This window comes from Symphalangus syndactylus, chromosome 22 (assembly GCF_028878055.3).
Source record: "Symphalangus syndactylus isolate Jambi chromosome 22, NHGRI_mSymSyn1-v2.1_pri, whole genome shotgun sequence".
Classification (NCBI taxonomy): domain Eukaryota; kingdom Metazoa; phylum Chordata; class Mammalia; order Primates; family Hylobatidae; genus Symphalangus; species Symphalangus syndactylus.
In genome coordinates, this window is record NC_072444.2 from 31,006,941 (window position 1) to 31,032,466 (window position 25,526).

Sequence of the window (25,526 nt, forward strand, 5' to 3'; positions counted from 1 at the left end):
CAACCCAGCGTCCTCCCCCAAGCCAGGGTTATTTTGAAGCAAATCCCAGACATTATATAATTTCATGGATGAGTATTTCCTTATGTATATCTAAAAAATTAGGAATTCTCATTTGAAAAACATAAACTTAATTGGTATATCTCATCTAAAATAATAATTCCTAATATCATCAAATATCTAGCCAATGTTAAAATTTTGCTAGTAACCTCATAACATTTTTTTAAGTTTGTCCAGAAATAAGGTCCATACTAGTCATAGAGCAGTGTGACTCTTCAGTCTCTCTCTGCAGTTGCTGCCACTGTACCTGTCTCTGTTGTTTCTTTTTTATGTATTTATTGAAGAAGCCACATTGTACTGTAGAGCATCCACCCCACAGTCTGGATTCTGTTTTTGTATCCTGGTGGTAACATAAAGGTGTTGTTCTGTCCCCTCTTTAGCTGTAAATTGGGAGTTAGATCCAGATGCATGATTAGATGCTTGTTTTTGTTTTTGTTTTTGGCAAGAATTCTTTGTAGCAGGTGATGTTTGCGCCACCTCCTGCACCTCTGCTGCGCCCTTGGTGTCTGCTTGCTTCTTTTTATGTTGTGTCAGCAGCCATTATGCCCACCGCTGTGTCATTTGTGCAGTGGTGACGTTCTGCTTCTAGAACACCTCCCTTGTTTGTTAGCTGGGATGCTTCCAAAACCAGAAACTTCCTGGCATCAACTTTTTGCTTACCTTGAAGGTGCAGTTTATATAGGAAAGGCTGGATAATACTTGATTCTTCCCTTTATATGCCAATTTCTGAAGTAATTACGTGATTCCCTGGCATCCTTCTAGGATGGGGACCAGTGCCTTATTTTTCCTTCGGGTATCACTGTAAACTAATAGATTGAAGCTACATTGAATAGAAACACACCTGACATGTTGATATTTTTATTGATGGTCAGTTTCCCCATCTTGGTCAGTGACACAGCTCGTAAGGGACCCAGCTGGGGTCTGAAACACTGCCACCTTTCGAGGTAGAAAGTGGCAGGTGGGAAAAGTGATGTTAAAATACTGACCTCAAATGAAGTAGCCTAACAATGGCACCTGACAACAGAGACACAAAGCAAATGCAGCGCTAGGGATCGAGGAGGCTGTTAATAACCAAGAAAGTAATTCACTAGGAAAAGAAACAGTTCTGAATCCGCGAACTTCTAACATACGTAGCCTCAAGATAGAGAGGAGAACTTGATGGACTTATAAGGAGAAATCGGCAAAACCCCACGATCATGGGACATCTAGACATACTTCTTAGTAGATTGATCAAACAGAAATTAATAAGGATATTATAAAATACAGTTTAAAAAGGTGATCTGAGAAAACCTGTACATCCCATTTAGAGAATATGCATTATTTTAAAGCATACTTTGAAACTTAGAAAAACTGATCATCATTCATATATATTTTTTAGCTCACCAAGCAGGCATCACCCTATACTGAGATAATCGCTATCAAATCTAATTTTATAACTTTCTCTGGCCATAATGCCACAAGATCAGAAGTCAGTCACTCCCTCCCCTACAACCACTCTGAACTGCTTTTGTTTTTTATTTTAAAATGTGCTTCTAATTATTCCATGAGTCAATGAAGACCTCAAAATAGAAATGCCTAATTATTTAAAACTGAATGACAAAATAATACTGCATATCAAAACTTAGGAGATGCAAGTAAAATTGTAATTTCAGGGGAATTTACAGTTTTAAATGCCTATGTTGGTGAAGAAGAAAGGTACCCTTTAAGATATTGTTTTAATTGTTCAACTTAAGAAGTTTGGGGGAGAAAGACAGAACAAACCTAGTAAAAGTAGGAGGAAAAAAATTTGATGAGTGTAAATGCGTAGAAGACAAAACATTGGAATGGGTCAGCCAAACAGTTGGGCACCAGGGTCACCAGGTGCAACAGGGCATGCTTCTTGTTTCTTGTCCATGGGCACAGCAGTCAAGAGAGGCAGATGGCGGAGATGAAAATATCACTTTATCATGCATTTATTCATGATAAAGAGGGTATAGGACTTGGTTGGTGTGAGAGCCAGCTGTGCCCACTGGCGCCAGCCCCCGATGTGGATGGCGTTTGATGCAGGTGGAGGTTGGCCAGACAGCAGCAGGCTTTGCACCTGGGGTGAGCCCTCGCCTCTCTGCATGCCTGGAAGCACATCTTGGACTGTTGCATTCTCTCCTGTGGGCAGATCTGAAAAGAAGAGAGTGGGGAGGAGGAGTGAGCAGCCTAGTTAGTTAGTTAGCTCAGTTAGTCTATTCCCCATCCCTAGTCAGTTGAGCTGCTCTCGCTGAGAGGCACGGGGGCTGGGCAGAGAGAGGCCACAGGAGGCTCCTTTGCTTGGAGGTGTGAAGCCAGGGAAGGACGTGCTCCCACAGGATTTCCACTCACTGGCCTTCATCATTACGTTTATGGCCAACCAGGGGTGTGGCCTTTGTCTTTGGGGGAGGGGGCTGGTCACCACCAGGGCGGTTCCAAACTTCCTGAATCACTTCAACTAAGCCAACCACCTTTCCTTTTTCAGTCCTCCTGAGGCCTTTGGTAGACAGTCCAAATGATGTCCCCAGAAGGCTGTAAAATGGATCAGATTAATGCATTTGTCTCAAGGCTCCTCTGTACCCACTGCTGAAGACTCATTCCTTACTCTGTTTCCCATTCCAAATTCCATCCAGTCATTTTATCCAGCACAGCTCATCAGAGGCTCGGTAATGAAGTTAAATGATAACGTTGAGATCATTCAATAAAAAAGGCCAACCACTTAGAGATGCTCCTGACTTGAATATAAACCCCTTTCCATGATGAATTTCCCAGAGAGGAATTAAAGTCCCCAAATTAAATTTCCTTGCAAGTTGAAGTCGAAAGAAATGAAACTCCAAAATCAAATTTTTCTTGTCATTATGAATTAAAATTCACAGTCCAAAGTTCTTAAGCTGAAGTCTAAAAAAACCCCACCTGACTGATTTCAATTTCTTACATAGCTGAGTCTCTGCCTGGGCAGGTCTGGGCTTCCTTCAGCAGCCGCAGCTTGCGGGAGGGTTCTCTCTGGACAGGCACGGTTCCCTAGGGCCTTGGGAGTTGCATCAGTTCAGGACTGAGCCTCTCATAAGCCTCATTTAAAATATATTTGTTGTTGTTGTTGAACTATAACGTGTACGGTAAAGACACAGATTGCCAGTGCATGGTTCTATTATTTTTAAAAATTAATAATTTTATTTTTTTAGATCAGTTTTAGGTTTATAGAAAAATTGAGTAGCTGGTACAGAGAGTTCCTGCAGGACCTCCCCCCACCCCAACAGTTTCTCCTATTATTAACATTTTGCATTGCTGTGACATGTCCTTTTTTGTTTTTTTTTTTGGGTTTTATTTGAGACAGGATCTTACTCTGTCACCCAGGCTGGAGTGCAGTGGCACAATCACAGCTCACTGCAGCCTTGACCTCCTGGGCTCAAACAATCCTCCCACCTTAGCCCCCACATAGCTGGGACCACAGGCATGCACCACCATGCCCAACTAATATTTTTTTGTAGTTTTTGTAGAGATGGGGTTTTGCCATGTTGCCCAGGCTGGTGTTGAACTCCTTGGCTCAAGTGATCCTCCTGCCTCAGCTTCCCAAAGTGCTGAGATGATGGGTGTGAGCCACCATGTCTGCTGGTGTGACACATTTGTTACAATTGATGAACCAGTATTAAAAAATTATTATGAACTAACTCATAGTTTACACTAAAGTTCATTCTACATTATACAGTCTGTGATTTTTGACAAATACATGACATCATGGATCCACCATGATGGATCATACAGAATAGCTTCATCGCCCTACACCTCCCCTGCACTCCACCTATTCAGCCCTCCCCTCCTCCCCTGGCACTACTGTTCTTTTGACTGTTTCCATGTTGCCTCTTCCAGAACGTCATACAGCTGGAATTATATAGTATGTAGCTCTTCAAAACTGGTTTCTTCCACCCAGCACTGCATTTAAGGTTCCTCCATGGCTTTTTGTGTCTTGCTCACTCATTTATTGGATTGCTGAATGATACTTCATTGCACGTATGTGCCACAGCCTATTTTTGCATTCACCTCTTGAAGGACGTCTTGGTTGTTTACAGTTTTTGGCAATTTTGAATGAAGCTGTTAGAAACATTTGTGTACAGGGTGTTGTGTGTACATAATTTTTCAACTCACAGGTAAATACCAAGGAGTGTGATTGCTGGATCATGTGGTAAGAGTATGTTTAGTTTTGTTAGGAATCACCATACTGTCTTCCAAAGTGGCTGGGCATTTTGCATTCCCACCAGCAGTGAATGAGGATTCTGGTTGCTCCATATCCTCACCAGCATTTAGTGTTGTCAGTGGTTTGGATTTTAGCCGCTCTAGCAGGCAGTGCAGTGGTGTCTTGTTGTAATTTGCAGTTCTCTAGTGACATGTGATGTGGAGCATCTTCTCATGTGCTTATTTGCCATCTGTGTATCTTCTTCCATGAGATTTCTGCTCAGATACCTGAACAGATGTCTTTTTATATTTTGGATGCAAGTCCTTTATCAGGTAAGTATTTTGCAAATGTTTTTTCCCTATCTATGGCTTGTCTTTTTCTTCTCTTACCAGTATGTTTGGCAGAGTGAAGTTTTTCATTTTAATGAAGTCCAGCTCATTCGTTATTTCTCTCATGGATTGTGCATGGGTTGTATCTGAAAAGCCATCTCTGAGGTCACCTAGATTTTGTTCTGTGTCATCTCCTAGGAGTTGTATAGTTTCGTGGTTTACATTTAGGTCTGTGATCCATTTTGAGCTAATTTTTATAAAAGGTATTAATTTTACCAAGTGAACACATCTGCGTAACCAGCTCCCAGCCCGGAAGGGGCTCTGGAACAGGATGCAGAGGCCTCCCTCACCGCAGTCCTTCACCTCTCCCGAGGGAACCACCCTTCTGAATTCTGCCACCGTAGATCAGTTTTGCCCCTTTTTTGGACTTCGGTGGGATCATGTTTTATGTTCTGTTTTGAATACCACTTCTTTCGCTGGCCTCTTGTCTGTGAGGTCCCTGTTCTGTCTATAGCAGTAGAGTTTCTGTTTTCCGGGCTGTAGAGAAACCCAGTGTCTGGTGATTCTGTGATGCTTCTCCATTCAAACAGGCATTGGAATGGGTTCTAGTTTTTGGCTTTTCTGCGTGATGCTGCTGCGAGTGTGCTTTTGGTGCGCACGGCCGTTGTGTTGGAGGTGTGCCTGGGAGTGAATGGCTGGGTTGTGGAGCAGCACCTGTTGTTAGGTTTAGTGGATCTGCCAAGCAGGTTTCCCTCGTGCTGCGCCAGCTTCCACATCCATCAGCAGGAGACTGGCAGCCCACACAGTGCCATGTCCTCGCCAGTCACATGGTGATCGCTGGTTTTCTTTGTTTCTTTGAACCGTCCTGATGTAGAGGCATCTGGTGGTCGGAGCTTCCTCGATGATACTGAGTGCCTTTCGCAGGCCTGCTGGCCTCAGGGCTATCGTTGTTCATGAGGCATGTGTTCAGGTCCCCTGCCCATTTTCTAGTGTGTTGTCTGTGTGTGTGTGTGTGTGTATGCATGTGTGTGTTTGAATTGATAGGCATTCTTTTCGTATCCCGTCACCAGAGTTAATAGGACATGTAAGATTTTAAAGCACTGGCCCCATACCCACCAAATTTAGACAAGCCAATTCCCAGCCCTGAATAATTGTCCTAAGGAAAATTATGTTCTCAGAATCCAAAATTTGACATTGCCAGAGACTCAGGTGTCTGAGTGAATGTGGGTAGATGGGAGAATGCCTTGGTTCTAGCTTCCCAGGTCTTTGCCATGTCCTGATCGGGAGGAAGATCCACTCAGAGAGCGGCATCTGAGGCGTGGCTGTCTTCCAGGCAGAGCTGCTGGGGGGCTCCTGCCAAGGCTCTGCACGCTGGTCTTCCTGAAGTGAAGCTTCCCGCAGCCACGCCCGTGAGCCTGGAGGAGCCGAGGAGCCCAGGGCTCCTGAGAGTGGTTTTCTCCGTTTTTGGGTGTTTGAAGCTGTGAGTGGCCTTTCTTCTCATCACCTCTTCTTCCTGCACCTTTCGGGGGGCTCTGCCAAGGGTGTGGTCCCCCCTGCATGTGTTGGTTCCCTCCTCGGCCCTGGGCTTAGTGCCTTCAACCCTTTTTGTTTTCTTTGCTCCTGTCCTGGCCTTTTGCTTCCTAACATGTTCCTCTTGGTGTTTTTGTCTCGTGGGGCCCTCCTCAGTGTGAGAGCTGAAGTAATTGAATTTTGGATCAGCCAAGAGCATCTGTTCTTCCGAAGAACACGGTCCATTTCCTCTCCCTGGGCTCTCCCAGCCGAGAGGCATCTCCATCAGACCAGCCTCCAGTCCTGCTCCGGGCCACCTAGCACAGCCTCGCTGTCTCTTCCTTAGTGGGTCTCCTCTTACCCGGGCCCTCTGTAAGAGCCCTAATCCTATATGTCCCCACCTACAGAAACCGTGCTGTATTTTGGAACGTTGCTTAACTGTTTATCTTGAATTATTTGAAAGTAAGTTGTAGACATGCATGGTAACACTCTACCTCTAAATAAGCAACATGCATCTCTTAAAAATAAGGGTACCCTTTTATATATGTGCAATTCTAGTATCACATTTAAGATAACACAAATTTCCTAGTACCATTTCCCCATTTGTCCCCCATGTATATTTTTTTGATCTGGGATCCAGCCCGGGTTCCTGTATTGTATTTGTAATTATCACTTTAATCTTGTAGTCGCCTGCATTCTTTTCCAGTGACACTGGCTTTCAGGAGAGACCAAGTGAGCTGTCTTGCAGAACGTCCCATGTTCCGGGCTTACGTGGTTGCTTCTTCATGTTGTTGAACTTGTTGCTTTATCTCCCATGGTTCCTGAACGCTGGGAGCGAGGGCTGAAAGCTCGGTTTGATTCTGGATCTCAGCATGAACACTTCATTGTCAGTGCTGTGTGCCTCACAGCCCACCACCTCAGGAGGCGCGAATGTCAGACTATCTCATTGTTACGATGCTGATTCGGTTGCTTGGTTAAGGTGTCCACCCCCAGGTTTCTCCTGTAGAAAGAGAGTTTTTCCCTTTGAACTGACTGAAGAATTCTTGGGGCTATTTTTTGGCTTCATGCAAATATCTGGTCCCCAGCAACCTTCGACCTCTTGTTTTAACACCCTGGGCCGAGCTTTGCTTGCGTCAGTTATTGGTGTCTTTGAAATTCTATCATTTGGTCTGCTCTGCCTTTATTAGCTCACATTCTTTGTTAAAAAAGAACTTTCCTTACTGACAAGGGATGAACTACATATACGTGCTCCAAAAAGACAGGACAAAGGTTTAATTCTTTCCCTTTAATTGCCAGTTTTCAGGGTGAGAAGTCAGTGGAATAGTTAGCCCAGTAGTGGCGATCCCAGCGTTAGATGTCCGACTGTTTTGCTTTGTCTTTGGAGCGTGGCTGTGGTCTCCTGCATCTTCATCGATGCGCGGGGTTGCACTTATTATTATTCCGGGAGCCCTTCCGGCCTTTTACCCACTCCTATTGGCCTTTGAGCGCGTCCTGCTTTCTGGAGCAGTGCCGGTTCCAGGCTCATCTTGTGCTCTCCCTGCCGCCAGCCAGGGCCCGTTTCTCCGAGGAGCCTGGTCTGCCTGAATGGGGATGACATTTCAGAGATCAGGATATGGGGTGCTTTGATTCTGGGTCTTCTTGCTTCAAAGCCTTTCACCAGGAAGAGCTGGGAAAATGTAAAACGTGAGTTCATGTTGATCTTCCTAAGTCAGATTTAGAATTTTTCTCATAAATTTCCTTATATTATTTGTATGTGTCTTAGACAGAAAATCATGGTTTCTCATCATGTATTTACTTATTTATCTTGCCTAACAACATATAGAATGCATTTTCACAATGACACTGCTAATGTTAATTGTTGACTTAATGCCAACAGTGCGCGTCCTGCTGAAGTCAGATTCTTCGCAGCTCCTTTTGGGCTCTGTCCCACCGAGGGTTCAGAATTGGTTTAGTGTGACCAAAAGCCCTCAAAATAATTCTTATCTTCAGTTTGATATTCAATATGATTCATTTGTTTTGATTTGTTTTCAATTTTATGTTTGCTTTCCTTTTTAATTTTTTTGGACTATTTACATGGTTGAAAGTTGAACACCGTATCCCAGTGTGTGCTCGGGCCTCCCTGCTTCCCTTATCCCCACGAGCTCCTCCCCCTGCCCGGCCTCCTAACAGTAACCAGACTTCGTTTCTGGCTGATCCTTCCAGTGTTTTTATTGATTATTTTTTTCAAAAATAAGCAAACATTTACATTTTATTTTCCCTGTTTTCTAATTCAGTGGTAACGTACCAAATACACTCTTCTGCTCCCTGCTTTTTTCAGTTAACATCATAACCCAAGTTTGGCTGTACAGACGTCACGTGTGCCTGTTTCTACAGTAGCCGCGTCATGCTCTGTGGGCTGCGCAGACATCACCTGTGCCCGTTTCTACTGTAGCTGAATCATGCTCTGTGGGCTACACAGACGTCACCTGTGCCCGTTTCTACGGTAGCTGCGTCATGCTCTGTGGGCTGCACAGACGTCACCTGTGCCTGTTTCTGTGGTAGCTGCGTCATGCTCTGTGGGCTGCATAGACGTCGCCTGTGCCTGTTTCTACGGTAGCTGCATCATGCTCTGTGGGCTGCGCAGATGTCACCTGTGCCCGTTTCCACGGTAGCTGCGTCATGCTCTGTGGGCTGCATAGACGTCGCCTGTGCCTGTTTCTACGGTAGCCGCATCATGCTCTGTGGGGTGGTTGTGCTGCTGTTTATTCAGCCGGTCTCCTAATAGACGTTTGCGTCATTTCTAGTATTTCGCTGTCTCAGCAATTAGTAACTTTGGTTCTTTCTGGTTCTGGAAAGGGGATTATGGAATCATAGGCTTCAGTGGTGTTGACAGACACTGCCCCACACCCTCTGTCGGGTGCCGCTGCCTGGGGCTCCACTGGCAATCCGTGGGGCTGCTGGTTTCCTCTTGCTTGCCGTCAAAATGGGGCATTAATGATTGGTATTTTTACAGTCCCATAGATGTGAAGTCCATCTTAATGCAGTTTTTTTGTTTTGTTTTGTTTTGCTTTTGTTTGAAACGAAGTCTTACTCTGTTGCCCAAGCTGGAGTGCAGTGGCGCGATCTTGGCAAACTGCAGCCTCCACCTCCCAGGTTCAAGTGATTCTCCTCCTTCAGCCTCCTGAGTAGCTGGGACTACAGGCACCTGCCACCATGCCCAGCTAATTTTTGTATTTTTTTTATTATATTCTAAGGTACACGTGCACAACGTGCAGGTTTGTTACATATGTATACATATGCCATGTTGGTGTGCTGCACCCATTAACTTGTCATTTAACATTAGGTATATCTCCTAATGCTATCCCTCCCCCCTCCCCCCACCCCATGACAGGCCCCGGTGTGTGATGTTCCCCTTCCTGTGTCCAAGTGTTCTCTTTGTTCAATTCCCACCTGTGAGGGAATTGAACCAAACATGCGGTGTTTGGTTTTCTGTCCTTGCAGTAGTTTGCTGAGAATGATGGTTTCCAGCTTCATCCATGTCCCTATAAAGGACATGAACTCATCCTTTTTTATGGCTGCATAGTAATCCATGGTGTGTATGTGCCACATCTTCTTAATCCAGTCTATCATTGATGGACATTTGGGTTGGTTCCAAGTCTTTGCTATTGTGAATAGTGCCACAAGAGCTAGGAGATGACGGTCCAAGACAAGGCTGCCTTTCCATCTGTTCATTTCTACTGTGTGTCTTTCTGAAGAATTTTAAAGTTTATGTCATATGGGTTTTGCTATTGTTTTGTTTTCTAATTGATTAAGTTTTGTTTATCTTTACTGTCCCCTCATTTCTCCTTGATTTTTGGTATTCTTTACTATCTTTCTATTTTTTTTTTTGAGCTGCTTAATTCATTTATCTTAATTCTTTTGTTTGTATGGATATACCAGGATTCAAGGCTATGAATTTTCCTGTGATTACTGCCTTATGATTGTTGATACTGATAAGTAGTATTTTTATTATTATTATTGTTTCCAGAAAATCTGTTTTGATTGTGTTTGCCCTTTGACAGAAAGTTATTTATGAGTAAGTTGCAAATTTGTTTCTTAAAAAATTTTACTTTTTTTTTTTTTTTTTGAGACTGGGCCTTGCTCTGTAGCCCAGGCTGGAGTGCAGTGGCGTGATCTCAGCTCACTGCAGCCTCCACCTCCTGGGTTCAAGTGATGGGCCTCAGTCTCATGAGTAGCTGGGGCTACAGGCATGCACCACTATGCCTGGGCAGTTTTTGTGTTTTTTGTAGAGATAGGGTTTCACCATGTTGCTCAGGCTGGCGTATTAATTTCTAGTTTATTGCATTATGTTAAGAGGATATTATTTGTATTATTTCTACTTTATAGAGTGCAGTTTTTTGTGGCCTAATACATGGTTAGTTTTTATTAATGTTCCAAATACACTTGAAAAGTTGTTTTCCCTGTCACTGGGGTGCTGCGTTAAGATTGATCCCTGCACCCCGCACCCTTGCCACCGTGGGAGTTGGCTACTCTGGTCTTCTAGATTGTTACTCATTCATCGTTGCCTGGATCTGCCTTTGAATGGAGAGTGGTTAGTTTCTACCATTACTGTGTTTTCTGTTTCCTCAACTCCAGAAACAGGATTCCATCCAGGCTGGGGCGTGGTGTTTGTGAAGGCGGTGCAGGAGGTGGGCTTGGGGAGGACAGGGCCACTGCCCCTGGGAGTCTTCTTAGTTCAGTTGGAGGCCGGCTTCCTGGACTTCTGAGTGGGATGGAAATGACACAGGGTGGACTGTGGGGAGCTTGGACCTCAGGGGTGGCCACGGAGGAGCCACTTGTCTCAGCTGGACAGGGAGGGGAGAGGTCTGAGGCTGCAGTGGGGAGAGTGCGTGCGTCCCAAACACAGCTCAACCCAATGGAACCCTCTGTCTTGTCTCCTGGGGCGCTCCTTCCAGTGCCCTGCTGGGCTGGCCCCTGTTCTATCACCACTATACCCCAGCACTGCCAGGGCCTTTCAATGCTACCATTAATTCACTCAGCAAACAAATGACTGCACCCCTGCCATGTGGGAGGCCCTGCACGGGGTAGTGCTGGGAGAACTGGACAAGCAGGGCCCCACCCTTAAGGAGCTCAGGGTCTCAAGACAGGGAGACACTGATCCCAGAGCTGACAGCATGCTGAGAGCTCCTGGAGTGGGGGGCGGGAGCATGCTAGGCACGGGGCCATCTTGGTCTAGGCTCCTCTGACCAGCCTCCCAACTCTCACCCACTGTCTGACAAGCCCCAGTGAGAAGAACTTGGTACCTCAGTTGGAAATGCAGAAATCACCCGTCTTCTGCGTTGCCCACGCTGGGAGCTCTCACTAGATGCCACAGTCCAGGCAGGGGTGGGGGCTGTGTGGCTGGTCACCTCTGAGGTGCCACATTGGTGACATGCCTGCCCTTGCTTGATGTTAATCACCAGCTCCTCCTTGGTCTTTGCCCCAAGATGTCCCCGTGAGCTCCTGCTGTGGCCAGTGCCGGGCCTGAGCAGTGGGTCCTTGCTCCACCCCCTTGGGGTCCACCCTGGGCCCTGCACTCTTCACTCCCCCTAGGTCCCCTGTCCAGACACATTGCCCTCACTCCTTGTCCTCTGATCTTGAGAAATGCAGATGGGATGTGGTCCGTGGTCATCCTGTGGGGCTTGAGGTGGCTGGAGCCTGGGTGGAGAGGACCTGTGGCCAAATTTCAGCCTGGCTTGGGGCCTGGCACTGGAGGTGCTGAGTAAACATTCGCTTCTTCCTCTGCTCATTGGGGGCTGTGGGAATGTTGTCACCATTATTGATAGAAAGAGAAATAGTGTTGTTTTGAAATGCTTCCCACCATTGCTGTTCCTCGAACTTTAACTAAGGATGGTTCCAATGGCATTTTTGTCAATTTAGAATTAATGATAATGTCACTTCAAGAAGATGAAGGCAGGGGCCGCAGTCCAGTTCCCATCTCTTAGCCTGATGACCAGGGCAGACCCCGCGGGAGGAGCCCGGGATACCCACGGGGCAGGTGCTGTCCTGCTTTAGGGCCAGGAGAGGGGCTGCTGGGTATCCCACACATCATTTCTAAGCCTGATCTCGGTTTGAGCTCTGTCTGTGTGTGTGAACATGCCAGTTTTGACAGCAGATGTAGACTACATTTTTTCTTAAATTCTACATGCCCAGAATAATAAACTCCCCAGCCAGCCTCATAAGGACATTTGTTCCCATCCATCATAGGCTGTTACAAGGACTTGGTGAAACCATAAATCTTATTTTGGGAGGAGTTTGTTGTTTCTATGCGAAAGAAATGTAGTCTTCTGAACATGACTCTTCGTTCTGTTAATTTGGATATTTTATGATATTTTTGATTAATGTGTTTATTAACTGTAGTTATGACAGAAGCAGAAATTAGTAATCATGACCAGAGCTGAAATCTCTTCCAAGTGTAAAGATGATGAATGACTCCAGTTACTTTTGGCCTCCTTTGGGGCCTCTTTGACAGGGTCTCCTGGCTTCCAGCTGAGGTACATGGTGGGCCCTGGGTTCCTGAAGCCAGGTGAGCGGCGCTGCTTTGCCCGCTACCTGGCCGTGCAGACCCTGCAGATCGACGTCTGGGACGGAGACTCACTGCTGCTCATCGGATCTGCTGCTGTCCAGATGAAGGTAGCGGCTCTCTGGAAGGACAGGCACAGTGGGTGCTGTGTCCCTCATGGGACAAGTCATGCTTCCAGCGTCTGCTTGGAAGGAGCGGGCGCTGTCCCGCTTAGGACTTGGTTGGCCTTCTTTGTTCACTTATTAAAAATAGTGCTGCATTCTCTGTTTCTTGAAAGGAAAAGATTTTTCACTGTCTGAATTCTATAATGCTAGTTATTTGCTCAAGAAACTCTTAAGATCAAACTCAGTTATCTATTTCTCCTGCAAACTGACCTACCAGGCAGTGTCACTTCATCTCCTTCCATGTGGTGAATGTGGTGAGGGCAAGTGCATCCGAGGTGGGTTGAGGATGAATGAATGGATACGTGAATGACTGGGGTGTGCAGTGTGACCTTATTCCTAAGGTCAGTGACGTGTTGTGCTTTTCTCATTCTAATGAAAATTAGAATCTCTTTTACTAATTGTCCTTTTCTATTCTCCTTGTATACTAAAACCTAAATCCATGGATTCTTTCACTCATCCTCCCTGGGATTCTTCCCAAGCCTTCTCCATTGTATGAAGGGGACCCCATGAGAACTCTTGGGCCAAGGACTGGGGCCAGTTTCACACACTACCATGGTGTCCTGAGACTTCTCTCAGGCCACGGGGCAGAGCTGGGAGAGGATGTGGCATCATTATTGCAGCCCCTGAGTCTCTGAGATTTCCCCACTTTTCTTGAGTGCCACGAAGCTGCTTTCCTCCTGGATTCCTGACACGGCTGAACCCCCGGGGCTTCCCGTCTTAGCCTTGTCCTCTCCAGCAGCTGCTGACACCTGAGAAGCGCGGCTCCTCTGCTCCTTCAGCTGCGCTGTGCTCTCGGGGTGGGGCGAGGTGGGGGTGTGGCAGTTTTTCCAGCTGCTCTTCCTCTGAGGCATGGTCTTCTCTTGGCTCCCTGTGTCTGACCGACTGATCCAGGCTCCGTCTCTCTCCTTGTGACTTCTAGAGGAGGGGGATGCTCCCCAGGTTGGTGGGCGGTACACAGAACGTTCACGGTGGGGTCTGCAGGTGGCAGGGACTCCGCAGGGCTTGGCTGCTCTTCTCATGCCTCACCCGGGGCCTCTGTTCTTGTTGGGGTCATGGCATGGGCCCCACAGGGTCATCATGGCCCTTGATTGTCCATCTCCCATGCTGGCTTTGATGTCCCCAGGGCAGGACTGGATGTTGACACCACAGCATCTCTAGCACAGGCCTCAACCCCAGCAGGCACTGCATGGTGGGGAGGCACGAAGGAGGCAGGCGGTGTGGGAGGCAGAGCCGGGCCCCGCTGGGCACATGTGGGGCGGCAGTGGCTTCCCCATCATGCCCAGCCGAGCCTTGTGCCCCCTTTTTGCCGTCCCACCTGGAGACGGAAGCCATTTGATCACCCCCTACACGAAGAGCCCTTTAAACAAGTACCGTTATGCTTGTTGACATAGACTTGAATAAATTAAATTTAAAGCTTCACTTTTCTAAAATAAAACCTTGTAACTTTAAAACTTAGGTAGAAAACATGAAAAACTGAGATGATCAGAGAGAATCCTCTGGACTCCAGATCCTGGGAGAGTTAGGATACTCTGGTTAGCCTTTGGTGGACTTACTTTCTGCAGGCGGGGCCAGCTTTCATCTCGTTTGAGCTCTTCCTGTTGCGGGTCGCTACGGTGGCTTTTCCTTCTGCTAATCACTGCTGTGGACTTCTTGAAGTTCAATTTTACCCCCATCTTCTAGCTGATTTCCTGGGGGTGCTGGCCGTAACACGTTGCTACGGCGATGAGAAGAGTTTCCTCCAGGGACAGACGGCTCCTGGGCTCCTGTGCTGCTTTCAGTGTGAGCCCCAGCCCAGCCCTAGAGCAGTTCTGTTTTTATCCTCGTTTCTGGTGGAGAAAACAGAGGCCCAGGGTCACGCTGATGATAATCAGGGCAGAGTCTTACCCTAATTCTGTCTCCGGAGCTTGTGCTCTTTACCATCCTCTTCTCCCCAATGACGTGTTCCCGGAAGTAGAATTCTGATGGCGCCACCGTGAGGGCCGCAGGCGTGCAGAGCCATATGGGGTTTTGGCCCGAAGGCTCAGCCAGGTCTGTACTTCCTGAAGACAGAGGGCACTGTGTCCCATGCCCTTGGCTTCACAGTGCATCAGCCTTTAAACCAGTCGCCATTGGCCATTTTGATAATGATTTGGGAGGAAAATGGTGCCTTGTTTTCATTCGTATTTCCTGGAGAAGCTGACGTGGTTTCTTGTATTTGTTGGCCGTTCACCAGAGGAAACTTCTCATATCTTCTCAGTCTCCCGGTGACTGAGGTTCCGGAATCATCGATGTCTATGCAGTGATCGTATGCAGTGTAGACGAGTGTGGCAAAGCGAGCAGGGTCTGCGGCGACCGGAAGCCCCCAGACCCACAAGGGAAGGGTCAGGTCTGGTGTCTCACTCCCAGAGACAGGCACTTTTGTTGCTGTAGAAATTGGAGAATTACAAAATCTGGAACCTCATCTGCTCCCACACTGCTGCTTATGTGAGAGGAAGCACCAGAGCAGAGAGGGCACACGGGGAAGAGTGTCCCAGCCACACCTGGGGCGCAGCCGTGAGGCCGTTGTCATCCCCAACACACCTCACAGCATTGGCGTTCAGGCAGAGCACTGAGCCGTCGAATCTGATCAGCAGAAGAGCCTGTGGTCAGGAAAGTCCTGCTGAGGCCCTGCCAGGTCTGAGGCTTCCTGCTCCCACCCTGCCCTGAGCAGCTTCAGCCTGGCATGCAGATCTGGGCCAAAGCCTAGCCCAGGGCTCCCGGTGGGTCCCTCGTGCCCCCACGGTCCCTCAGGCCGCTACCCCAGCCATGCTCCCTGGCCCAGGGAGACGGGGGAGGCATTGTACCCTGTACCCTGTGCCATTGGCCTGGCCTGCCTCCCCGACCTTCTCTGCTTCCCCTGCCCTCTCTGTGCATGGCCTGTCTTCCTCCTGAGTCCCGTTCAGGTTTGCGTCCTGGATTCCTCGCTGTCCCAGACACACTTGGCTGAGAGTCCTTTGCGTTGCTTGGCTGCCCTCTTTCCCGCTCTTGCTTCCTGTGGAGGGGAGGATCCTCCAGGGCAGCTGCCAGACCCACTTATGCCTTCCCAGGGCCCAGTGGTATTTATTCAGTGGGTAAATCCAGTCGTACTTTACTTAAGACTTTGTGAAAAAGACCCCAGTAATAAGAACCCCTGCTTTAAGACGTTGGCGCCTGGCTCGCCGCCCCTCACCCCCCAGCGTGGCGCAGGGTCTTGTCCTGTGCACACCTCCTCCTGCCCACAGTGGCTTTCCTGGTGGGTTGGGGAGCAGCCTCCACCTGCAGGGCTGGTGGAAGCAGCCCAGGGCTGGCTCCAGCGTCTGAACGCGCTTTTCTCCTCTGCAGCATCTTCTCCGCCAAGGCCGGCCGGCAGTACAGGCCTCCCACGAGCTTGAGGTCGTGGCAACTGAATACGAGCAGGACAACATGGTGGTGAGTGGAGACATGCTGGGGTTTGGCCGCATCAAGCCCATCGGCGTCCACTCGGTGGTGAAGGGCCGGCTGCACCTGACCTTGGCGAACGTGGGTAAGAGTCCCCAGCCTTGTGCCATTTCTCCAGCGGCCGCCCAACCCCTCTGGTAGAGTGTGGGTTCGCTCGGGCAGGGGCCGCGTCATGGGCTTCACGGGCCCAGGAAGAAACTGGCAGAATTCTCACCAGCTTGGCCATGGAGCCTGTGTCCTTGGCCGCTGAGTCTGTCCTGGAACAGTTGTTTGCATTCTGAATTTCTGATTGGGGTTAGAGGTCATCAGTCATCTCGGGCTCTCCTGCATGTTGTTGTTTGGTGCTATCCCTGGAGGATCTCCGGGACAAGTCCTCAAACACGGTGACCAGGGCAGAGACTTCCCTGTGCCTCATGATGGAGGACAGACAAGGGAAGTGTTCCTAACTTCCCTGCAGCCCGGGAGGAGGAGAATGGAGAGGCACACTTCTTCTCGGCCCAGCACCATGACTTTATAGAAAATGGTGTCCTGGGATTGCTCGTTAGAGGGCCTGAGCAAAGCCCTGGACTTCACTCCACGCCCAGGACTGTGGCGGGTGGGACAGGTGGGTTGGGTGGCTCAGGAGGGTCCCGCCTGGGACATTCCAGGGGCTTCGACTGAGGCCTCTGCTGGGACAGGGGCTGCTGATGGGACGTCAAGGGACACAAGGCTGGGTGCCTGCCTGTGCACATTTCAGGGCAGAGGACCAATGTGGGACCCTGTAGGGCCAGTGACAAGCTCACTGAACCTCCCGAGGGTCTTCTGGAACGTTTGAGATTTTTCAGGGCAGAATTGAAAGCACAACAAAACTAAGCCGTGTGATGTTTCTGAAGCTGGGTCTGTCTGTGTGAGATTCAGACTTCTCTGCTATTTTATTAGGGAATTTTCCACTCATCAGAACCCAGCCTGACTGTAAACCCCAGAGCCCCATGGGCCACATCCACCCGGTGCTGGCAGCTCAGAGGTTGGGGGGGCCTGGCAGAGGAGCTCGAGTGCACAGCTCGTTAAGTTGGCTTGGAAGCTCTGCCTGCCTGTTTACGAATGTAGATCCAAGGCGGCCTGGAAAATAGACAATATGGACACAGCAAAACTCAATTAGGTTCTGGAGAAATAAATGAGCCACATGTGAGGAGCAGGCATTATTCAAAGGCTCATGCAACTAAGGGAGTTGCCAGAAGCGTTCTGCTCCGAGACTGCGTTGGTTGTTTTTATATTTAATTCTCCAGCCACCAAATGTGCAGTGAGTCCAGGTTTTAAAATCTTATCTTCAGAAGAAAGATTGCCTCCATTATATGTTATCTCCAATTGTCATTTTCATACTTTGCCTGCAAGAGAGAGATAAGCTCATAGGAAGGGGAGGCTGAGATAGCCAGCCTGGGAGACTCCGGCGCCGACGGGAGAGGGAGAGGTTTTCATAGAGGACAAATGCCACCCGCAGCACTCTGTGCATCAGTGCAACGAGCCTGGCTCTCCTCCGTCAATTCTGCATTTTTTTTGGAAAAAAAGGTGTTATGGCTTTTCTTTCTTCATAAAACTGGCTATTCTGTGGCACAGTAGGCTTCTCTGCCAGCAGTGTGGGTGCTGGCCATGGAAGCCTGTAGGTGACCGAGTGGGACGGAGCCTGAGCCTCGGCCTTGTCCTGGATTCTGCTCTGGGCCAGCTGCATTCTCAGTGCATGTTCCTGTCTGAGGCCGCGCAAGGAAACCTTTGCTATGGCTGGGGACACGGGCATCTGCAAGCTGGGCCCAGGGCTCTAGGACTCTGATGACAGGGAGAGGACTGCCCTCATGCTTGGTGGCTGCTCTGCTGACTTCCTTGGCAGCCTCTATTGCACCATCTTTTGGTCAACTTTTGTCGTCCAAGACAGCAAGCACCAGATTGCTTTCTTTGATCCCAGTGATGTTGGTTGTGGAGTAGGACAGGGGTTCAGCTGGGAGCTTGGGTGTTACTTGTGTTCTGTGGCCCTTCCTCGGAGAGGCAGGCATCAGGACAGATGGCCCCACAGGCCAAGCATCTGTGTTCTCACGGGACATCCTAGGAGAACTGGGTGGTGATGGGCTCTGACACATGGCCAGGCTGTGGGGTCATACGGTTGGCGGTGGCAGGCTTTGCTCCAGCTGCAGGGCTGCATCGGGAGCCCTGTATGTTTGGAGGGAATTCCTGCCCCTGCAGCAAATGTTTTGGTGCGGGTGTAACCTGTTTCATGGAAGGGGAAGAAAGCCTGCACTAATTTAACATCCAAGTTGTGCCCTGATGAAATGCAGTGCCTTTGCCGCTTGTACCCTTCTTGAGTGAGCATGCAAGTGTAAATTCAGCTTGCCGGGTTTATTTTCCCATGTGCTCTAAGTATAAATATAGTAAGAGGAAACGATCTTGAAGCCCAGCAGGGTTCCGTGTCCTGCTGGTCCCACCCGCTGCAGCCATTGTCATCATTAGGTGTCCTGCGAGCCTGAGCTCCAAGAACGCTGGTCGCCTGCTCCAGGAGCTATCCGGACCCAGCTTGGCCTTGCAACACTTTCCATGATCTCTTAGTACTTCTCAGGGTGGTGCATAGTACAGGCTTAAAATAGACCAGTGCCCACTTCAGTCGGATGTGGGTGGACCAGAGGCCTTCTCATCTGCGATTCAGGGAACCACTCGCTGTCAGATGAAGGTGGTCGAGAAAGCTGTGGAGCATTCTGGGCTGCCCCGGGTGTAGGATGAACCCACTGCAGCCCACAGTGAATGGAGGTGCTGGGTGCCTGAGGCTGAGGCCCCTCCTTCTTGGAGCAGGTCCTCGGGATGTGACAGAGAGCTTGCCAGGACTGCCAGCCCGTGAGCTGCTGCCCCTGCCGCGAATTCCTGTGGGAAGAAACACACACAGCAAGAAGCCGGGACAACTCTGAGCTTGTGAGTGGGAAACTGAAGCTTTGGGGCTGGTGGCACTTTCTCCCCATTATGTGGAGGGCAGCGTGGCCTGGAGCGTGAACATCAGTGGCACTTTCTCCCCATTATGTGGAGGTCAGCGTGGCCCGGAGCGTGAACATCGGTGGCACTTTCTCCCCGTCATGTGGAGGGCAGCGTGGCCCGGAGCGTGAACATCGGTGGCACTTTCTCCCCGTCATGTGGAGGGCAGCGTGGCCCGGAGCGTGAACATCGGTGGCACTTTCTCCCCGTCATGTGGAGGGCAGCGTGGCCCGGAGCGTGAACATCGGTGGCACTTTCTCCCCGTCATGTGGAGGGCAGCGTGGCCCGGAGCGTGAACATCGGTGGCACTTTCTCCCCGTCATGTGGAGGGCAGCGTGGCCCGGAGCGTGAACATCGGTGGCACTTTCTCCCCGTCATGTGGAGGGCAGCGTGGCCCGGAGCGTGAACATCGGTGGCACTTTCTCCCCGTCATGTGGAGGGCAGCGTGGCCCGGAGCGTGAACATCGGTGGCACTTTCTCCCCGTCATGTGGAGGGCAGCGTGGCCCGGAGCGTGAACATCGGTGGCACTTTCTCCCCGTCATGTGGAGGGCAGCGTGGCCCGGAGCGTGAACATCGGTGGCACTTTCTCCCCGTCATGTGGAGGGCAGCGTGGCCCGGAGCGTGAACATCGGTGGCACTTTCTCCCCGTCATGTGGAGGGCAGCGTGGCCCGGTGCGTGAACATCAGTGCCGGTGCCTGCAGCTCTGGCCCTGGTGCAGGCAGGCTGGGCTGGTTCAGGCTGCTGTCCCTTCCTTGCCCCGGCCTGCTTGTTTGTCTGCCATTTTCCCACATGAATCTGGGAAGTCTTTGAGGACCCCGATCGTGGCTTCTTTGTGGTGGTGTTTGCCCTCGAACCTGGCGCCATGGTGGAGAGATTGATGAAAGCGTTGATAAGAAGCCTGAGTGCCTTTCTCACCCGGAGCCCTGTTCTCCTTGGGCTTCAGAAGATACAGCCCATGGGGCATGAACATCTGTTCACGTGAAGGAGTGCTGATCTGGGTGCCTTTCTTAGGGACGAGGATCTTGATCCTGTGACCACGTGTTGTCAGGGCCAAAAACAGATTCCTGGCAGGCGAGAGGAAGGTGTTTGGGCAGAGGCTGTGCAGCCTCCACTGGGAGGGTGCAGGCTTTAACTTGAGGGGAAGCTGGAGACCCCTGCGAAGCATGTGGGAGCAGAGGTGGCCATGGCAGGCCAGCACAGGAGGGAGGGTCTGAGAGCAACAGGGAGAAGACCGAAATAGCCCTTGTTCTAGGTGCTCGTTCTCAGGAAGCCGGCTCAGAGTGAGGACTGAGTGGACGCTGCAGGTGCCAGGAGGTGGTTGGTAGCCCAAAGGCGGAAGCACAGTGTAGGGTGTGCGGGCGACGCGGAGGCTGCGTCTTTGTGGGGATGTAGCAGGGACCTGGGCCGAGGGGGAAGTCAGCACGGCTGTCCTGCTGTACAGCACGGTGCTGACGTCGAGGTCAAGGAGAAAGAACAGCAGGCGGGGGTGTCAGCTACTGGGACATTGGCAAGAACGAAATTAATTCCCCTGGAAAGAGATGTCTGGGTAAGTGTGTCACTAAGAGATGGCTGGGTAAGTGCATCACTGAGAGATGGCTGGGTAAGTGCGCCACTGAGAGATGGCTGGGTAAGTGCGCCACTGAGAGATGGCTGGGTAAGTGCGCCACTGAGAGATGGCTGGGTAAGTGCGCCACTGAGAGATGGCTGGGTAAGTGCGCCACTGAGAGATGGCTGGGTAAGTGCGCCACTGAGAGATGGCTGGGTAAGTGCGCCACTGAGAGATGGCTGGGTAAGTGCGCCACTGAGAGATGGCTGGGTAAGTGCGCCACTGAGAGATGGCTGGGTAAGTGCGCCACTGAGAGATGGCTGGGTAAGTGCGCCACTGAGAGATGGCTGGGTAAGTGCGCCACTGAGAGATGGCTGGGTAAGTGCGTCACTGAGAGATGGCTGGGTAAGTGCGCCACTGGCCTTTCTGGTTGCCAACTGGGGCGTGGGAGGAGGCAGCCAGCCTTCCCATCCTTCGTGGTGACGGCTGTGAGCGTGGCTGTCAGAACCTGGCCTTGAGGGCCAAATTCTCAGCACAGGTGAGCAGGCGGCTTGACCCCCACAGCTGCCCAGTGAGCTTTCAAGCTGCCTCCAGGGACGGCACTGAGCCGGGAAATGCTGCATTTGTGCTCGTGCGCAGACGGGAGGAGGCGGCCAATGCGCCAGTGCCTTTGCCACAGTTGCTTTTGGAGCTTCAGTTTTGAAAGAACTTACAAAGACTGAAGCAGGGACAGATGACCAAGAACAGCTCCAGCCTGCAGGAGGTGGCAGGAAGGACAGCCCGGCTTGGACTGAGATCCAGAGAGGGCACTCAAGATGACCAAAGGAACTTAAGAATTAGGAGAATGTGAGTTCTTTGAGGGCAGCAGGGACTGTTCACTGCTGTGTCGTCAGCTTTCCATCCATCTGTGAAGTGAAGCTCTTCTAGAAGTTTTCTAGAGATTGATTCCAGGCAGTTTGTGATTTCTAAATCTAGCCTCTCTCTACCAGTACATTGGAGCCTTTGCCCTCAACAGCCCTTTTTGGGGGCTGGTGTGCTGTCCTGCCAATGTCTTTGGTGTCACCAGCTGCGATTCAGTATCTGGCTTTCAGGTCCTTTCCAAAATCCAGGCACTGTTCCCTGGGGTGTAGAGGGGCTGGACTCAGGTAGAGCAGCTCGGAGATCTGCCTGGCTCCCTTGGGAGGACGGGCACTCCCTTTCCAGCCTCAGCTCAGAACCATTCTAGAGAGACACCTCCGTCAGCCAGCTCCGGTTTTGTCACCAGGAGAACCTGGGTTGGACGGAGGATTCCTGGCTCACCTCCGCAGGTGCGTGCGCGTGGGCGTGCTCCCAGCACTGGGCTTGTCCTTGAAAACAGCAGCTCCTGACGGGCAAGAGGGGAAGGAACCTGGCGCAGCAGGTGGATCTGCCGCAGCTGAGGAGGGACCTGGCCAGTGTGGAAACCCTTCCCTCCCTTGGGGCTGAGGGTAGGCTGGAGCGAAGGGATGCAGAGAGGCAGGAAGCCCAGGGGAAGGGGTTCCCGCTTTTAACAGCTCCCAGGAAAATGGTGAGGACATCCCGGGCTCGAAGGCACTCGACACTGCCTCGTCGGAATTAAGGAAATTGATGGCACAAGCATTTTGTGCGCACCCTGGGTGGTTCATTTTGGGACAGAGCTTCGTTGGCGGTGCTCTGCCTCACCCCTTGGGGAGGTAAAGGCCACACCGAGGTTGTGGGTCCCATCCTCGAAGGAGAGTGTGCCGTGGGCAAGCACGGCTTCCCCCAGGATACTCAGGTTTGCAAGTTGCAAGTTTGCAGGGCTCCACACCCGCCGGCCTTGAGACACGCTTGTCCCGAGGCCGCACTACTTGCTCGCCAAAGGCTTCTGTTATGAACACAACTCTGGTGAAGGCTCCAGTTTGTGGGGGCTCTTTCACCCTGGGTGTGTGTGGAGTCAGATATTTGCACATGTAAATGCACACAGGCCTCTCCTTGATCAATGCGGCCATCAAGAGGCCGAGGTTGGAGTTTGTCAGGCAGCCCACCTTGCGACCCAGAGATCCAGAAGTGAGAATCCATGTACAGCGAACTGTGAGTGCCACACGCTTTCATTCATCACCAGGAAATGGAGGCTGCCGCTGACAAGTCAGGAGAATGAAGACCTAGCTGAAAGTTCACAGCAGAACAAGCTCCCACCTGTCTCTCAATTGCAAAACATTCAAAACAGAGGCAGTGGGGCCTTAGTGTGTCAGGGTGTAGATGGGCCATTTGAAAGCCACAACCGCTTATGTAGTGGGTTGATCTGTTTCATCAGATTCTCATTTGGGGCTAGTGTCTTATGTTGGGATGTTGTTCATTTAGGTCACCCGTGTGAACAGAAGGTGAGAGATTGTAGCACATTGCCACCGTCCAGATCTCGGGTCATCTCAAACGATGGAGCCAGCCGCTTCTCTGGAGGCAGCCTCCTCACGAGTGGAAGCTCAAGGCGTGAGTTGACACTGTTGGGCCCATGTGTGGGTGGGTCGTGAGTGGTGGGTGAGAGGTGGAAGACTGCATGTATGTGTGTGTGCATGTGTGTGTGTGTATGCGTGTGTGTGCGTGTGCACCATTCGTGGTGCTGTCAGTGCCCCCCTGTGTCTAGGACGGGACTGTGCTATCCATGTGCGGGTGGGTCATGAATGGCATGTGAGAGGTGGAAGGCTGCGTGTGTGCACATGTGCGTGTGTGTGTGTGTGTGTGTGTGCACCATTCGTGGTGCTGTTAATGTCCATCTGCATCTAGGTCAGGACTGTGCTGTCCATATGCAGCTCGGTGCCCTGGCTGGATGCCCCTGTGGACCCACAGGCCCCACTGAGCGACCACATTGATCACACTCTGGTGCTCTAGGCTGGGCTCTGCAGGCGACTGTGCTGTTTGGAGAAGTGGGAACCCTGCCAGTGGCATTCGTGTCTGGTTGGCTGCTCATCTACAAGGGAAGGAGAAATGGAGAGGTCAGGATGAACATAGACTGATTTTCAAAACAAGCTGAGGTCCCCAATGTTGTGAGCAGAAGAGAGAAGCCAGTTATGGAGCTTGGGAAAGAAAGACCTGGTTTTGAGAGGGAAAGACCCGGGTTTGGTGAAAATGTGTTTCACAGCAGAGAGGCTCTGAAGTTTTTCTATCCCCTTAAAATTTAAGGCCTTGCAGACCTGACTATAAAGTACTTGTCATTTGAATTACAAATGGGAAGTGCTCTTTAAGGAGCATTTTCCGCAGAGGTTGCAGATCATCTGTGTGAATTCAAAGCTGCCATGGGCTTTCGTGTGTTGCTGGGCCTTGGAGCTGTAGCTTGTTAGAGGTGGGAGGGGCCCTTGGGTTCTGTCCTGCAAGGCTTCCAGGATCCCAAAAGGCCCCTGAAACTCTGGGTAAACTTGTACGTTCTCTCTGGGAGTGGACATGAGGGGCTCAGAGGGATTCATGATCCAGGCAGGGTAGAGTCTGTTCTGGGCCAGCTTCCTCATTGTAATTTTGAAGAAACTGAGACGAAGAGAGGTCAGGTGACTTGGCCAGTGCCGTGGCTAAGGGGTGAACTTGGCTTAGAATCTGGATTCCCTGCCCTGGGGTCAGTGCCCTTCATCCTCAGCTGGTCCCACAGACCACCTAGAGTACGATGGAGAGCCAGCTCCATAGAGAGAAGTCCCTGAGCTCCAGGAGCCAGGCTGAGGTTATTGATAAAACCCTGCCTCCAGGCGCAGCAGGTCAGGAGCTCAGCTGTCAGGGAGCAGGAACCCAGAATGCCTTGCTGAGACAATCAGAGGTCCTGAGGTCAGTGATCCTCCAGACCCTGTTTTGCTCAGGACCAGGACAGGAGGTGTCCCTTAAAAGCACATGTCTCACCCATGGGGCAAGGCTCTGCAATTAGCAAGTTGCACGAAATTTTAAGAAGGTTCTCGGTGCTTCGTGCCTCACCCCAAGTGCAGTCTCACGGTCACTCTGTAACTTCGTTTCTGGTTTCATTGGGACCACGAGAGGTATTTGTTGGGGTGATGCAATCTGAAAACTTGAGCTCATGATAAACACCCCCCCCCCGCCCAGGCCCCAGGCCCCTCCACTCACGGCTGTGGCTGCAGGTAGCTCAGACCAAGCCTGTGCCTGAGACTTGTAAGAGCCACTCGGGGCATCTGCAAAGCAGTTCGCTGCCTTTAAAATTAGATGGTGGTGAGGGACCTGACAGTGGCACCTGTTTCCTTGTGAGAAGGAGTCGGGGGTCACTTGCTGCCCACCGTGTGGAGGCTTCTGCAGGGGATGCCCACGCCCTATACAAGTGCAACCAGGCTGAGAGAGCTCGGGCTGGCGTTGGTTTCTTGTGGGAAGTTTCTGCTGGTGCCAGAGAGTGAGGAAGGACCCAGGCCCTAAGCTGGGGTGCCCCTCAGCTGCCCTGCCTGTGCCAGGCTGAGCGATTGTCTGGGAGCCTCATGTGTCAGCCTGTGGCGTGGCCTGGTCATGCAGCACAGCCCCACCCGACACCCTAAGCCCCTGCTCTGTGTTGGAAGGCCATCCAGTAGTGGCTGAGCCTTTGCCTGCCAGTGCTTGACCCTGTTCAGCTTCTGTTTGTTTGCTAAACGAGTCATTGTGTGTCCCTGGTTTGAGTAGGGCCACTCCAAAGGAGGCGGGCTGTCCTGGGGGCCAAGCAGTACAGGGGCAGCCAGGGCGGAGTTGAGAGCAGGAGCTTGGGGGCTGGGTGTGCTCTGAGCTTCATCCCCCGCCCCCCACTCACTGAAGGCCTCCTGCCAAGAGGGCAACCCCTTACCCCCATTCCTGATCCGAGG

The 25,526-nt window shown here is 50.8% G+C and overlaps 1 protein-coding gene across 31 annotated transcripts in view; it reads left to right on the plus strand.

Annotated features, from left to right (window-relative positions):
• NPHP4 (nephrocystin 4) overlaps positions 1-25,526 on the plus strand; it is a 135,908-nt gene that overhangs the window by 95,999 nt on the left and 14,383 nt on the right. For all 31 annotated transcript variants that reach the window (XR_010118963.1, XR_010118965.1, XR_010118964.1 and 28 more), the window contains 3 exons: positions 12,557-12,717; positions 16,111-16,291; positions 23,080-23,205. Coding sequence is in view for 28 of the 31 variants with exons in the window: in XM_063631903.1 (XP_063487973.1) it covers positions 12,557-12,717; positions 16,111-16,291; positions 23,080-23,205 (468 nt within the window). In the remaining 3 variants the exon portion in view is untranslated. The remainder of the gene's footprint in view (positions 1-12,556; positions 12,718-16,110; positions 16,292-23,079; positions 23,206-25,526) is intronic.